Raw genomic sequence first — 16,994 nt, 5'->3', positions numbered from 1 at the left:
TCATTCAATTGCATTCTGATGTTCACATTTGAATGATGATGATGATGATGTCACTGACCATGGGAGCGTCAATTTCTCTTTTCCCTGTAGAGCTGTTTTCTGATGCTCTGCCTGCATGTGGAGACTCATCTCTCTTCGGTCCTGTATGTTATACAGTTATATCATACAATACTAATCCTTTGCTATCAGATGACTAAACAAGAAATAACCTAAATAAATATTTAACTATTTTTCTTTCAAAAAAAAAAAAAAAAAAAATCCAGATAATTTACTCAGCCCCCCATGTCATCCAAGATGTTTATATATTTCTTTGTTCAGTGGAGAATAAATTAAGTTTTTTGAGGAAAACATTTCAGGATTTCTCTCCAAATAGTGGACTTTAATGGACCTCAACAATTTACAGTTTCAATACAGCTTCAAAGGACTCAAAATGATCCCAACCCAAGGCATAAGGGTCTTATTTAGTAAAAAAAACGATCGTCATTTTCACACACACACACAAAAATACACTATGGGCCCTATTTTAACGATCTGAAACGCAAGTGTGAAGCGCAAAACGCAAGTGACTTTGTTGGCGGATCTTGGGCGCTGTTGCTATTTTCCCGGCGGGAGAAATAACTCTTGCGCCAGGCGCAAATCAATAAGGGGTTGGTCTGAAGTAGGTTCATTATTCATAGGTGTGGTTTGGGCGTAACGTCAAATAAACCAATCAGAACGCTATCCAACATTCCCTTTAAACGCAAGGGCGCAAGTTCCATGGCAGGTTGCTATTATTATGATGGATTTACCAGGCGCACGCCAGGAGCGGTTCACAGCCAAGGAGATCGACGTTCTTGTAAGAGCAGTCAAAGGCAGAGAAGTTGTTTTGTATGGGGATAGGATAAACCCGCCCAAATCAGCGTCGGTTAAACAGGCGTGAGAGGAAATAGCCACAATTGTCTCATCAGCTGGCATCCCCATCGTTGCGCCGCAAGCGCTACAATGATGTCATGAGACGGGGGAATCCCAAGCTTGCCAGCATAAATCGGGCACGCCGTGTAACGGGAGGTGGATCTGCCTCAGGACCTGACGCCAGCAGAGGACATCGCTGCGTCCACCCTCACCGCTGAAAGGGTTAGGGGGCTTTGAAATCGGACCCAAGAAACGCAAGCAAGGTCCAACCCCAAAGTACACTTACAAATAAAGTTAATATACATTAAGGTTTCTTATGAAAACATTTTAATTATTATTTACATAAAATAAACGTAATACAGCCACACAACAAACTTATGAAAATATTTTAATCGTTATTTGCATGAGATTTTTTTTAACGCAGCCACACAATAAATAAAAACTATCACCACAATGCTCACCACTATGATTCCCCTTATCTCGTGTATTAATATTTTTTATTGTAACAATTTATGATTTGCAAAAATAACTGTTGCATCGTTGTAGATTAGATAAGCAAAGTGTGTGCGTGTTGTGCACGCTATACATTATGGTCAAGCATGCGCCCTTAAAATAGCATAATGAACAACGCGCAACGGGCCACTGACTTTAGACTAGTTTTTTTTGGTCAGTGGCGCAATTGTTTTTTGAAACTGCTAAATAGCATCAGGGATGGTTTGCGCCGGAACACGCCTCTTTTTTTGCCCTAAACCTCCCAGGGAGCGCAAGTTCATTCCCTAGTTTGCCGACGTGCGTTTGTGAAGGGGAAAAACCCGCTGTGCGCCGGTGCAAAATACGAATGATACATGCGTCACTGACAAAGTCAATTGCGCTGGGTGCAAGATAGGGCCCTCTAACTTCTTGTCTTGCACTAGGCATGTGACATGCTAGCACGACCTTACTTATTACGTAATCACGTCTAAAGGTCACGCATTACAATAAACTGACACAAAGACATTAAATTAGTATCATTTCACATACAACAACGTCTAAATGCTCCTTTTTCTTCACACTTGTAAACACTGGCGTGCTAGTTTTACATACGTCATGTGCGACCTTTCCACGTAATTACGCAATACATAAGATCGCGCTGGCACATCACATGGCTGGTGCAAGACGAGAAGTTGTGGTTAATAAATACATAACTTTTTATTTTATTGTCGAAAGTAATGATTGTTTGCTAGATAAGACTCTTATGCTACGTACACACCAAAAGCGGAGCATCATTCTTTTTCGCTTGTGTTGAATATTTTTAACTTGGGCAAAAACGCTTTGAGGTGAATAGCGCGTTCACCCAGATCATATGTCTGATCGCGTCTTTGCATTCACTTTGTATGTAATCTACTCGCGCAAATCGCTGATCTCGCGTCTGGTGTGAACCCACAGTTATGCCTCTGTTGGGATCGTTTAGAGTCCTTGGAAGCTGCATTGAAACTGTAATTGTATATGAAGAAAATAATCTCAATAAACTGAATTTCTTCTCGACTGAAAAAAGAAAAACATAAACATCTTGGATGACATGGGGGTGAGTTAAATGAAAGTGCAGTAATCCTTTAACAGGTGCATTTGTCTATAATGGCTATTTTGTTTCACAATGTAAAATGTTCAGCTGGTCATGTGATCTAAACATGGCAGCCATCATGAGGGAGACCACTCGTATATAAAACAAAAGTCATTTTTACACCACTTATATATGAATGCACTCTTCATTTCATCTCATGTGAGTGGAAATCTTTGTGTTGTAAATGACTGAATACATTTTCAAGCCTTTGCAGTCATCCAGTAATAGATCACATTATTGGTGTCTGTCTGCTTTCTCGGGTACCTGGGAAGGTGTCGTTGATCTGCTGTGTGATGTCAGATGCACTGCTGGAGCGGGGAAGTGGACTGTCTCCATCACCTGTCTCACATTCAGACAGCTGACACTCCTCCACGTCTACAGACAGACAGACAGACCATCAGCACCTGACACTGAAGATTCACGCTTATCACAGCCCAATGAATGGCACTCGATTTAACATTTCACAAACGGGGAAAAACTGCATGCAAATGACTAGTTACCCATGTTAGCGTGGTTCAGTGACTAAGTGAAAAGTAAATCACTCTTGCATTCATGCTTTGAAGGAGAACTGAATAAATGAGTTGTCATGGCCTGTCTTAAGCTTTAAAAGCCACTGATTTGTCTCTGTCTGAGATGAGTGCCCAAAGAGGATGTTGCAGTAAAAGAATGGGTAGAAATCACATGATGTGCTGTACAATAAATACAATGGGGGAATGGAGAGTACTGTACACATTTACAAAGACATACAGAAGAACATATATTGTCTAAAAGGATATGTCGTTTAATCCAGAGGGATTGTACATATGAATCTCTCTTCAGCACTAAATGTCATTATTTTATTAGGGGCATGTACAGCAACTGGCACCCAGAATTTAAAAATGTTCAACTTTGGGTGAAACGCTCAGATTGTCATTGTCACTTCTCACTCGGCCGTCAAATCACAGTGGAGGAGGCGCGGGACAAATATCACAACAACAAACCGGCACATCCACAACAAACAAAGCAGAAGCAGCCAAAGCTCTTAGGGAGCATGTACACCAAAGCATTTAAATGTGGCTTAAAACACCAAACGGACGACAACCGTGGGCGATTGTCAGTGTTTTATCAGCTAAGCACTTTGGTTGTTATGATACTTCTGGATTGGACAGCCGAGTGAGAAGTGACGTTGACAAGCTACAGGTTTTATCCAAAGTAAAAAAAAAAAGATAAGCAAAGCAAAAGCAACCAAAGAGCTTAGGGAGCGTGTACACCAAAGCATTAAAACACGGCTAAAAACATCAGGCGGACGCCGACTGTGGGCGATTGCCAGCGTTTTTTTAGCTAAAGAGCCATGCACACCAAAGCGTTTATGATGGCATATGTTTTTAATGGTTTCAAATGGAAGTGCCGCATTTTTCAAAAACGCCAGCAGCTGGCATTTTTTTTTGGTGTTCAGTGCTGAGCACCCAGAATTGAAAAATGTTAACTTTGGGTGAAACGCTCAGTTTGTCATTGTCACTTCTCGCTCAGCCTCCCAATCACAATGGAGAAGGGGCGGGACAAATATCACAACCACCAACCGGCACATCGTTCAACGACTGATAAACACAGCAGAAGCAACCAAAGCGATTAGGGAGCGTGTACACCAAAGCATTTAAAAGCGGGTAAAAATGCCAGGCGGACGCGGACCGTGGCCGATTGCCAGCGTTTTTCAGCTAAACACCTTGGTTGCTATAATACTTCTGGATTGGACAGCAGAGTGAGAAGTGATGTTGACAAGCTGAAGGTTTTACCCAAAGTTAAAAAAATGTCAACTCTGTGCACTTAGCGCTGAAAAAACCCGCGAGCTGCTGTCGTTTTTAAAAAACGCAACACTTCCACTGGAAACAACTAAAAACATATGCCGTCGTAAATGTACACGCCCCCTCTTATTGTGTCAAGCAAAAATGAAAGTGAGCTGATGTGTTTACCGGCTTAAACAGTGTCAGAGAGCAACAACACTTATTTATGTTTAATTCTCAGTCAAAGCATGAAAGCAAGAGTGTTTTTCACCAGCACTGCTGTTACAAACACAGAATGATTCATACATTGCCACGTTCTGCCAAACTGGTGTTTTTTTACGGTACAGTAACTGAGATGATAACATGACAACAAGAGAGAAATAAGGAAAGGAAATCAAGGCTGTGTGAGAAAGGCAGTAAGTTACCTGACAGTCTGTGAGAGCAGTGAGAAGTGTGAGAGATGCCAGGTAAGAAAGAGCTGACAGTGTGGAGCAGCATTGGCACACTCTTAGTGGCCGGCAAAGCCTCACAAAGATGCACACAGTTGCTGATAGATTGACTTCTCTTAGCTGCCATAGAGGAAGCCAAAGACGGAGCAGGAGACAGAATAAAGGTTCAGAGACAGAGAGAGAGAAAGAGAGGACAGAGATATCAATTACGTTCTACAGTTGACTTTAAAAAAAGTTCACCAACCCTGCGAAACAAAAGGCAAAAGGCAAGTTGAAAGACAGCAGTAAAGGAAAATGCATTTATATTTTTCTGATTCACAGATGTATCAGAGGTAATTTCTTAAAGGAATAGTTCGCCCCAAAATAAAAACTAGCCCATATTTTACTCAACCTTAAGTCTTAGCAGGAGTACATGACTTACTTTTTCAGCCGAACACAGTCAAGAGTTATATTAAATAATTTTCAGTTTTTTTTTCAGTTTTATAATGGCATTGGATAGTGCCCCATTTTAAAATCTCCAAAAAGCACAATCATAAATTCAAAACTAATCCATACAGTTATTAAATGTCTTCTGATGCGAAGCAATGAGTTTAATAACTGTACAATAACTGTAAAATGGGGCACTATCCAAAGCCATTATAAAGCTAGAAAGAGCCAGGACATTATTTCAAACTGTGTTTGGCATTGAGGGCCAGTAAAACATGGGCAAATTTTGATTTTGGGGTTTTCTTATGGAATTTGAGAGAAGCATAAATAAAGAGAGCATTTTACATGTTAAGAGGACAATGTGAGTGGTGTGTGTGGTGCTAAAGTGGTACAAATAGGCATGTAACAATTTATTGATATGGATCGATACATCGAGTTTATTTCTAACGATCCAATGCATCGATGTCACACGTAAAAAAATCTATTTGAGGTACCTTTATTTTGACACTCTACACATCCTTATTCCTTGACATAACGTCCAGTTACACATTTCTGCCAAAGTGGAATTTTTTTTACTTTCATCTGCTAGTATTAGTAAGTGAATGCGATGCAGCAACATGTTGTAGCGGTTGAAGCAGCGAAAACACAGCGAAAGAGATGCGTGTTTTTAGTACTGCAAATGATATTGTCCATTCAAAACGCAGTGTCCTCTCCTGACGTGTTGATCAGTTGATTTTTTAAAGAAAAATCTCTCAAGAGACCACTGCATCACTTGTTTGACTGTTAGATCTGATGTTGTGTGACAGATTTATTTTTTAATTTAATAAAAATAATTACCCGATTGTCACAATTGCACATTTTGGCACAGAATACTGAAAGCCTTGAATGTTGCTTCCATAAGCTTGAATTTATGTGACATTTTGCCCCTCATTATTCACTTTTCTTAGTGTATTTTTTATAGTGTATTTTTGTTAAGATTGTTGTTGGAAATGTTCCAATTGGGACAAAGATTGTAAAATGTTCAAAAAATTAAATGTTCATGTTATATATATATATATATTTTGGTTGCATTTTAAAGTAAAAATGTAACTGCTTAACTAGGTGTGTAATAGAAAATTGTCGATAAATTAATCGAACCTGATCGAATTTTAAGTGCACCGAATAAGTGTTTGATGAACCATAATAAATCGCATCGCTGGCGGAGAAAATACATTTTGTATCGAATCTAAATGAACTGTCCGATTCACAACCCTAGTTACTATGTGGTTTGAATTATGTTAAAGATTATGGGGGTCCTCTAGCTAAGCTAAATAATGGTTTACATTAATGGTGACAGAATCGCTTTGTGGCAGCGTAGCACGAGAATATTAAATTCATGTAGTATTTTAATTTGAATAAAAACCAGGGGCCCCCCTAATTTATATTTTTGTGCGGTCCGAGACCACCCCAACCCCCCCTTAGTTCGAACACTAGTTACTTGAAAAGTAGCTGCTCAACATTAAAGCCCAATTTATACTTCTGCCTCGATTGTACGCCATAGCCTACGCATAGACGTGAACCCTACGGCATAGACAGATGTGCAAATGTAACAATGCGTCAGTTCTACACGGACCACAAGCAATGTCTTTGGTCTACTAGAAACCACTCCTGTCAGGTAAAAAAAAATCTGCCGTCACTTTTCCTCATACTGTACATATTTCTGCTTGCAAAAGCAAAAACAAAGATTGACAAAATTGAGAAGCTATTTTTAACAACTCAAGCTAAATGAAAACTGACACGTAAGCCTCTACGCCGTAGGTCCTACGCAGAAGTATAAATTGCACTTATAAACACACCGGCAAAGTCAATAATAGCGTGCAGTTTACATGCAAAAAGCCATTAGATTCATTGTATCAAAATAACTTTAGATATGAAGTTTGATCGCTTAGCACACATGCCAAGTGGGCATCACAAATGCTGTTGGCCGATTTGCTTGCTGACATTCAGTTCTTCAAATAAGTGATTTGTTAAAATGTCCAGCATGAAGTATGAGCATGCTTGTCTTAGCAAACACCACTAATACTATGCAAACTAAAAGATCAATTCTCTTCAATGACTTGTGCATTTCTTCTGCATTTGAAGAGAAATAAGCTGAAGTCAAACAGAGGACTTTCTTTGAGGAGTCTTTTGATACTCAATCCCCGACTGGGAAATATGAAGCGTGTTATTTTAAGTTTGCGTTGCCAGCTCTGATAAGAGAAAATATTAGCATTGTGTTTTTCCGGCCACTCCATGTCACGTCTGGAGAAGCGCTGTGAAAGAGAAGGACTCTATTATTCCCTCTACAGCGCGCTTTAATTACCGCTTTCTCTTTTCAGATTACATCGCTTTCGCAGAGTTACCTATTTATGCATATTAATGAGCATTAATTACGCCCTTAATGAAACTATCAAAAACAGGCAGGCGGTTCGATGAGACGGCTCTCTGAACGAGCAGGGACGTTTGAAGATCAATGTGGAAGAAATCCAATTAGGCGAAAGAAAAGGAGGAATTTAAATCCACGACGTTTCATGTTTCTCGAACGTACACGAACGCGGTGTGTTTGAGAGGCGTCCTTCGGCCTCAAAACGCATCTGCTCAAAACTCAACAAGCTCTCCACCATAAAGAGATACAATCTGAGTCTGGAGAGAGTGAATTGAAAGAAGACAAAGAAAGAGAGAGCGCATGCACATTGGAGAGAGCGAGCTCACCTGAGGCTTTCTGTCGGACGATATTGCGGGCTTTCTCCACGGCGGGAGCCCCGGTGGTGGTGGCACTGCGAATTCTCATGGGCTCCTGAGCTCCCATCTGATCTCCTGAGTTCCTCCAGCTCAAGGAGAACGTTCGAGTACCATCTGAGGATTTCTGAGAGTCCTGCATTACTCCTGAAACACATACAGAGTCAGTCACAGACCAGAGTACCGCAACTTTTTATGTGGCCATTACGTTTTGTTGCCAACAGACCACTTTTGTCAATGACAATGCGGATGTTAAAGCCACAGTGGCTCATTGTCATGTTCAAGAGACCAATTTTAAATGATTCAAGCTTTGTGACATTATGCATTATCCTGCTGGAAGTAGCCATCAGAGGATTGGTACATGGTGGTCATAAAGGAATGGACATAGTCAGAAACAATGCTCAGGTATGCTGTGGCATTTAAACGATGCCCAATTGGCACTAAGGGGCCTTAAGTGTGCCAAGAAAACATCCCCCACACCATTACACCACCAGCAGCAGCCTGCACAGTGGTAACAAGGCATGATGGATCCATGTTCTCATTCTGTTTACGCCAAATTCTGACTCTACCATCTGAATGTCTCAACAGAAATCGAGACTCATCAGACCAGGCAACATTTTCCAGTCTTCAACTGTCCAATTTTGGTGACCTCGTGCAAATTGTAGCCTCTTTTTCCTATTTGTAGTGGAGATGAGTGGTACCCGGTGGGGTCTTCTGCTGTTGTAGCCCATCTGCTTCAAGGATGTGCGTGTTGCGGGTTCACAAATGCTTTGCTGCATACCTCGGTTGTAACGAGTGGTTATTTCAGTCAAAGTTGCTCTTCTATCAGCTTGAATCAGTTGGCCCATTCTCCTCTGACCTCTAGCATCAACAAGACATTTTCACCCACAGGACTGCTGCATACTGGATGTTTTTCCCTTTTCACACCATTCTTTGTAAACCCTAGAAATGGTTGTGCGTGAAAATCCCAGTACCTGAGCAGATTGTGAAATACTCCGACCGGCCCGTCTGGCACCAACAACCATGCCACGCTCAAAATTACTTAAATCAATTTGCCTCTCCCCCAACCTGTGTATGGATAAACTTGTATGGATCAGCTTGTATATAGATTAACCGGTTTTTGCCATGAATACAGCCGTAGATGCTGGAATGAATGAGAAACATTTCAGTGAAGCATTGTAATACTTTTGGACACTTTCTTTCTTTCATCTTTCTTTCCCATTCTGAAATTCAGTTTGGAGTTCATGAGATTGTCTTGACCAGGACGACACTCCTTAATGCATTGAAGCAACTGCCATGTGATTGAATGATTAGATTATTGCATTAATGAGGAATTGAACAGGTGTTCCTAATAATCCTTTAGGTGAGTGTATATAAAAACAGTATTACATAAACTGCTGTCCAAAAGTATAACAATGCTTGACTGAAATGTTTCTCATGATCTTAAAAATCGTATCATCTTTCTTCCTTTATTCATTCCAGCATCTACGGCTATATTCATGGCAAAAACCGGTTAATCTATATACAAGCTGATCCATACAAGTTTATCCATACACAGGTTGGGGGAGAGGCAAATTGGTATCTTTAATTAACCTAACTTGCATGTTTTGGCCTTTGGGAGGAAAGTGGAGTAAACACACGGAGTAACTGAAGTGCACGTGTGTTTTAGTCACGCACCTTAAGTGCGAATTTGTTTTAATCTTGACATTAGGGAGTTTTCCCTGAACTCTGTCAACACGACTCGCTGCCTTCATGCAGAAACAGCTCAAATCACGTGACAGCAGCGTATAAAACCGTTACAGGCACTGTCATAATATTTCTGTCTTCATCACGGCACCGAATAACGAAATACGTTCAAATAAAAACTGCATGTAAATAGGAGTGAATACGTTAGCTCCAGTCATGTAAACATCTTACTGCGATTAAGTCCTTACTTATTATTGGTGTACATGTAAACGTAATCACTGTGACAGCTCAAGAACCTGCTTGATAAAATGCCAAGAGTACATTTCTACCCCAAACAAAGGTTAACTATACTGCAGATGATATAACACAAACTAGGTTTGATTAAGGTTAAATGCTTTAGGTCATGTGAAAAAATATATACGTAAAGAATAGTGTTCAGTCCACTAAAATTTACACACACACACCTCGGCCTCGTTGCTTCTTTTCCTTCTGCTCTGAGAGTTTGTCCAGCGGCAGGTTGTGCAGGTCCAGACCGTAGACGTATCGTGCCAGCACCGCAGTAAGAGAGTCCATGATGCTGGCCCACTCGAACACCAGCTCCTCCCAGTGGCTGAGAGACGACAGCACAGCCAGCAGATCATCCCACAGCTCACGGGATATGAACACCGTAAGGTTTGCCCGCACCCACGCCACAAAGATCGTCTGCAAACAACAAGTTAAATGTCAGACACGAAGTCGGACTTAAAACAACATATGAGATGACATCAAATCATAACCAAGTCTAAATTAAAATCATCGTAAAGACGGCCGGGCATTACGGTCTTGTGTGTGCATTTGGCTTTTTTGTGTCTTGTGTACTGTCTTTTTCTGAGGTATTTGTAAAGAAAACACAAAGTAACATATTTGCCCCTCATATTCTTGCAAATTATCAAGCTGTTGCCTTTTAGAAACCTCATATAAGTGACATCCATGTTTTGTGTACAACAAATTTTAGAAGATTAGCTGTCTCTTCCCAAAGTGTCCCTCAAGTGTAAAAATTGCAGGCAGTGATTCACTGTGCACTGCAAAAAATGACTTTTTAGCTACTATTAATGTCTTGTTTTAAGCACAAATATCTAAAAATTCTCAAGTCAAGATGCATTTTCTTGATGAGCAAAATAATCTAAAAAAATAAGTCTAGTTTTAAGACAAAAAAATATCAAATTTAAGTGAATTTGTGGATTAAACAAGCAAAAAAGTCTGTCATAGGGTAAACAAAAAAAAAAATTGAACTCTTTTCTTAAACACTTAATTCAAGAAAATTTTGCTTACCCCATTGGCAGATTTTTTTGCTTGTTTTATGCACAAAATCACTTAAATTTGATATTTTTGGTCTAAAAACTAGACTTATTTTCTTGGGTCGTTTTGCTCATCAAGAAAAAGCATCTTAATTTAAGAATTTTTAGATATTTTTACTGAAAACAAGACAAAAATACATTTCTGACTCACTTTAAAGAGGATGCTGGCCAGACTATGGGCGAACACATCTTTTCTTTGGTTGTCCTGTGGTCTCTTCATCACCGCTTCTGTGATCCTCAGCAACACCTGCAGTAACTGCTCCCTAAACAATTCCCACAATGCACTTCATCAGAAAACTATTCTGAATAAGCAGAGTAGTGTACATAAAGACAGTGTGGAAATGTTGTGCGGGACTGACCAGGTCTGGCGGTTCATGTTTTGCTCCATAATAATGTGGCGATAGACGCTCAGCACTCCTCGGCACACATCCAGCTGATTCTCCAACAGCTTCGGCACATCCTGACACGGCTCCAACAGGAACACGTTAGCGGAGTTTGTCAGGAAAACCTGAAAAAAAACAAACAGGAAATGACCCACATGTTAAATAATAAAATATTAAAAAAAAGGTTATTTCTGGTCCGTGACTATGACTGGTTGAGTACCCTTGGTATTAACTGTTTCTGAAAAACTCCATTCCTTGGCAGAAGAAATATTTTATTTTATGAAACCTTGCCAGGTATATGAAATAACCATTTTATAAAAGCAAACAGACAACTGAACCTGTGGATGACTGTGAATTTAGACACAATCGTGCCAAAAACATTCCTTTAAATTGAAAATTGAGAGAGACAGACAGAGCACCTGTAGGGCGGGCTGAATGCCGGCCTTCACATTGTGGTTCTGTTCTTCAGTCAGACAGCCTCTGCTGATGGCACTGCTGAATGAGTAAGTGCGCCCCCAACTGGACGATCTCTTATGTCCGGGAGTCTCGATGGCCTGCATCTATGACAGAGAAAAGATGAGTTAAATGGATCGTTCACCCAATAAATGAATATTCTGTCATCATTTACTCCCTCTCATGTTGTTACCTGTATACATTTTTTTATTCTGATAAACACAAAGGAAGATATTTTAAGACAGTGGTCGCCTACATGTCAATCGCAATCGACCGGTCGATCTTTGACACTTCATCTGTAGATCACGCAAGTAAGAGAAAAAATAAGTTGGTCCAGTGGGATCACCGCAACAATTCCCGGCAACCTGCCGAATAATTCACCCCAGCCGCTTTTTTTTGCTTTTATGTAGCCTACCAACAGCAGATTTTCAGAATTCGGCAGTCAATAAAAAAAATCATCAACCAGTTTCACAGCATAGTGCATAGTGCACGCACGTTTCTACAGCACGTATAGTGTGGATTTGTGAATGGATGAGACATAATTTGACAGGATTAATTTTGGCACGACGCGCTTTTCCTGTATTTTATATACACACAATGTAAAAAAAACACATAAGAAGCTTGTTTGTGAACTGTGCTTGAATGTTCTTCAATGACATTAAAACATAAAACGTAACATACAGTAGCCAAATGAAACGCGGTTCTGTCAGTGATTGATAATGAACTGATTATTGGACAGTTTTATGTATCATTTGATAGGTTACAGTCAAATTCCTGCTTACATGAATGGAGCTCATTTATAAATTAATATAAAATTCCATAAGTTGTCAGACCTTATTTGGTAAGCCAGATATTATACATTTTTTTAAAGAGAAACTTCCTTATAATAATAACTTAGTGTTTTATTAAAACAAAATACGACTATAATGATATTTGAAAACATTACAACTTGTATTTCAACAGACAATGAAGTTAAGTTACAGTGGAATGGACCCGTTATGATAAAACAATTAGGATACATATCTGATTTAACGTAAATGATTTAAGAAGTCTATAAAAGACAGATTACTAAAACACACCAATTATACATAAACTTATTAAAAAAATTGGTTTTCGCATCTTTCACATTGTATTTACTACACCGCTTTTACCAGTGAATGTCGCCAGCGTGCAGTGTTCTGGCTTCATGTTAAGTTTTAATTTTGAGAAAGGTTTTCATTATTATGAGACATTTTGAGAAAGTATCTTATAAATATAAAATACCAAGTCATTATTATGATAACTTTTCACTTTGTTAATCAATGTTTTCTCCTCATTTGGCCATATGGAAAGTGGAGACTTTAAATATTATGAGTTTTCTTTTCTTTTAAAAATTGGATCCATGCATTTTACGTAATTCAAATAAAATTAGCCTAAATTAAACGCCTTAAGTTGGAGGTTCAATCTGGGCCCTGTAAAAGGGTAGATCTTTCCTTTCATTAAGGCTGAGGTTGGAGATAAAACGGTTGGTGACCAGTGACCACTATTTTAAAAAATGTTTGTAACCAAACCAATCAGAAGCCCCATTGACTACTTCCATAGTAAGAAAAAAATTATACTATGATAGTCAATGGGGCAAATACAGATTTGTAACAACATGAGAGCGAGTAAATGATAAAGATTTTCATTTTTGGGTGAACTAGCCCTTTAACACACTTCAGTGAATTAGCAAGAACAGCATCCGTATGTAACCGTACCTGAATGTGTACACTGTCCGTCTCGGAGACGTGGTGCTCTTCCTCACCATCTTCTCCCTGGTTGGTGATCTCGGGCTCATTCATGAAACTGGGCTTGTCCTGCAGAAACCACTTCCTGTAGACTTTGATCACCTTACGGGTGGCTGAAGCTTCACATGACGGCAGAAGGAAGGCCTGTATGATACAAACAACAAATGATATTAATGATCAAACATATGTCATGACTCATTAGTATGTGATTTAAAACATTAAGTGTCACTTTATAAACAAGAGTTAGCATAACAAATACTGCACATTCATTTATATAAAAAGGGAAGTAAATAGTAAAAAGGAAATTAAGTAAATAAATAATGAAAAGATGACTAAATCTGTTGGAAAAAAATAGCAATACTATAACTGTAATAACCCAATCTCTCCACAATGTGGCAGCAGAGAGCACAACATCTACATCTGGAATTTTTAGAAATGGTGTTTGAGGTGGAACGACTTTTAGACATTTCTAAGCAAGTTATCAAAAGCTGACCTGATGGAAGATCTCATTGACGAAATTGACGTTGTCGCGAGTGGATAGCAAGATGGACTGCACTAAGTCGTAGACGCCTCGATGTTCCTCCTCAATGCTACAGAGACTGGAGTTACTGCCCCTGCGATCGGACAGCGTGCTGCTGTTTGAGTGACTCTTATCCTGTTCCACAGGACCATTGGGTTCAGAGTCTGAGCTCTTCTCCTGACTGATACCGCCTGCAGTCACAGTCTGAGCAAATAATATATTTACAAGATCAATCACAATTCAAAAGGCAAGCAATGATCTCAACACTACAGCTTTATTTTTAAGCCTTCATGAGCTTTTTAAAGACTTTCAATATTAATACAGTTTCAAACAGCAGTCAAAACTTCGACTTTGGCCTGTCTTATGAACTTATCTACATCAGTGTTTTCCAATCCTGGTGCCCTTCCCAGAATGTTGTAGATGTCTCCTTATTTAGTACACCTGATCTAACTCATCAGCTTGAGAGATATGTTATCCATTCTGGAAGAAGGCTGATGAGTTGAAGTGTTTTAAATAAAGAGACATCTAAAACATTCTGGGATGGGGTACTTGAGGACCAGGATTGGGAAGCACTGCTCTACATGACCTCACCTGGATGATTTTGGGAAGCACCTCTCCTCCATTCTTTGAGCTGCTCGTGGATGAGTTCACATACTTCTTCTCCAGGAAGAAGTTTACGAGCCATGTGATGAAGGCCACGCGGGGAGCCAGGTACTGGTCCCTGGTGCAGTACGTGCTCTCGTTGTTTCGTGTCACGGGGACATACAAGGGCTTTGGTCTGTGAATGGGAAGATCTAAGGAAGACAGGCAGAAAATTTCAACTAGTGTTAATATTGAAAAATAAGAAATAGCTATATAGTATGCTTATTAGAAACAAAGCACTTTTATTAACCCTCATAAACCCAGATTTTCCTGTTTACACTAAGGGTCCTTGGGGGTTAACATGACCCCAGAAAGTAGTGATTACGAAATAAATACATTTTTAAATGATACATTTTGGCCAGCAGAGGCCCATAGAGACCCATACATTTCACTGGATGTGGCCACATGCTCACATCACTACTTTAGTAGATATATAAACATTAGAAAGGACATTTAAAAATTCATATTATTTCAAATACCAAACTATTAGTTCAAAATGACAGAATAATTTATTTTTATATGAGTATTGTCAGATAATTTTTTTAACTAAAGTAAAGTGGCTTTGGGGTCATATTCCCTCATCTGACAGCTAACAAAACTACCAACAATTAAAAGTTGATATTAAAACCCTTTATATTGACACCACATCAGGGAGTTTTTTGGTTTTATTACCAAAAAAACTGACATCACAGGCATTTCTGCCAATTATTAATTTGATAAGCTATAAATTCTGATAATTAAATAGATACCAGAATACAGTGAGTATTTGACTGGTCTTAACATGACGCCCTTACGGTGCATTTACACGGGGCACCGGCGGTAAAGCTTGACGGAGGGTGTGTTTGAAGCGTGGCCAACAGCCAATCACAATGGCTGCAACACATGCTACTCTGTTCTCCGGTCTTGCATAAACATACTAGGTTATTCGCAAAAGGTGATCTGATTGGCTGACGCCCATGTTGGCGCTTGAAAAGTTGAGAAATGTTCAACTTCTGCCACGAGCAACGACAGTGATGCAACGCTGACGTTTCCACAATTCAGTTCGGCAACGCATGACGTCACCAACTCAAAGTAAACCCTTGGGCCCGGTGTGAATGGACCGTTACAGTATGTACAATAAAACTATTTTTTAGGCAACTAATATGACCAGTACACAATGACCAACATGATATTACATGGATCATTTTAAACACCAAATTATAATTTTGTTAAAAGTATTAATTGTAAAATGAGTTTTTTGGCAGAAGGGTTTCTCATCTTAAACCCACCTAACTGTGGTTTGTAGAGGTTGGTGTGTTTTGTAAAGGTGGAGAATAGGTGAGGCATGTAGTACTTCTTGAAGAGAGAAAACAGAAACCTAAAGCCTGTGTCCTGGTTCTCTTTGTTTTTCCAGTCCAAGCTGGAGGCCTGTGAAAGAATTCGAGGTTCAAATAACATTATGACAATCCAGTTATGAGCAACTTTTACAAATACTGAACCAGAGCACAATTACAGGATCACTTACAGACCGCAAGCGTTATAAACCAAACACCGTCTCACCTGAAGAACCATGACCTTTAGCACAATCTGGAGGATGGAGCAGATGTGATCATCCGTCACCTTTTCTCCAGGCACTGCAGGCACCAGTGGCGTGATCTCCTCTGCCACGATCTTAGCTACAAAACCACAAACCACAAAGTCTAAAAATCATCATACACATCTGAAAGTGTGTAGCACCCAGGGTGCTATATAAACACAATAGTAACAAAGTAAATATATGTACATCCTCTTAAAGAAGTGCTGGCACTATTATTACTAGTATTTAACTGCTTGTGTTGTTAGTCAACATGTTGCACAAAGTCTTGTACGTGTAGATATTTCAGAGCAATTGAAACGATAAAATAAAAAGATTAGATTTATCAATGATAGCCTAAAGATCCTGTCGAAGACTGTGGGTTTGCGCTAGAAGTCAGGACCGATGTAAAAACATTGTGCTCGGTATATCACACATTAGATCAATAGACAGAGCACAGGTGGTCTTTTGTGGTCAATCGATGTATGCAGACTGCATATGCGACCTCTGGAGGATGCAGCTTTCTGTTTGAACCTTTTACAGTGCATGCATTATATTCCGCCTTTTACTGCATTTGCTTTTTTTGTTTGGGTTTCCAATAATGTTCGTTTGGGAACTCGTTTGAAATCTGAGATGCGTTGTGTGTTTGTCTGTTGATCAGTTTCAGATGTGAAGTCTTAGCAGATTAAACCTTCACTAAGAGTTTACATGATTTAATGTCTTCATGTTCTTGCAAAAAAGACAGTGTCTGTATCATTTCTAGTGTAAAGAA

General features: G+C 39.5%; 1 protein-coding gene across 7 annotated transcripts in view; it reads right to left on the bottom strand.

Annotated features, from left to right (window-relative positions):
* Window positions 1–16,994, bottom strand: part of ralgapa2 (Ral GTPase activating protein catalytic subunit alpha 2) — a 143,824-nt gene that overhangs the window by 74,062 nt on the left and 52,768 nt on the right. For 6 of the 7 annotated variants that reach the window (XR_012335337.1, XM_065267503.2, XM_073812491.1 and 3 more), the window contains exons 7-19: window positions 16,210–16,325; window positions 15,939–16,077; window positions 14,620–14,822; window positions 14,002–14,232; window positions 13,479–13,652; window positions 11,709–11,849; window positions 11,266–11,414; window positions 11,058–11,169; window positions 10,034–10,271; window positions 7,857–8,030; window positions 4,677–4,820; window positions 2,756–2,866; window positions 59–141 (exon numbers count right to left, since the gene is read on the bottom strand). Coding sequence is in view for 6 of the 7 variants with exons in the window: in XM_065267503.2 (XP_065123575.1) it covers window positions 59–141; window positions 2,756–2,866; window positions 4,677–4,820; window positions 7,857–8,030; window positions 10,034–10,271; window positions 11,058–11,169; window positions 11,266–11,414; window positions 11,709–11,849; window positions 13,479–13,652; window positions 14,002–14,232; window positions 14,620–14,822; window positions 15,939–16,077; window positions 16,210–16,325 (2,015 nt within the window). In the remaining variant the exon portion in view is untranslated. The remainder of the gene's footprint in view (window positions 1–58; window positions 142–2,755; window positions 2,867–4,676; window positions 4,821–7,856; window positions 8,031–10,033; window positions 10,272–11,057; window positions 11,170–11,265; window positions 11,415–11,708; window positions 11,850–13,478; window positions 13,653–14,001; window positions 14,233–14,619; window positions 14,823–15,938; window positions 16,078–16,209; window positions 16,326–16,994) is intronic. The other variant, XM_065267500.2, reaches the window with a different exon arrangement.

The sequence above is a fragment of the Paramisgurnus dabryanus genome, chromosome 17 (assembly GCF_030506205.2).
Source record: "Paramisgurnus dabryanus chromosome 17, PD_genome_1.1, whole genome shotgun sequence".
Lineage (NCBI taxonomy): Eukaryota > Metazoa > Chordata > Actinopteri > Cypriniformes > Cobitidae > Paramisgurnus > Paramisgurnus dabryanus.
This window is presented reverse-complemented; position numbering and strand designations above follow the sequence as displayed.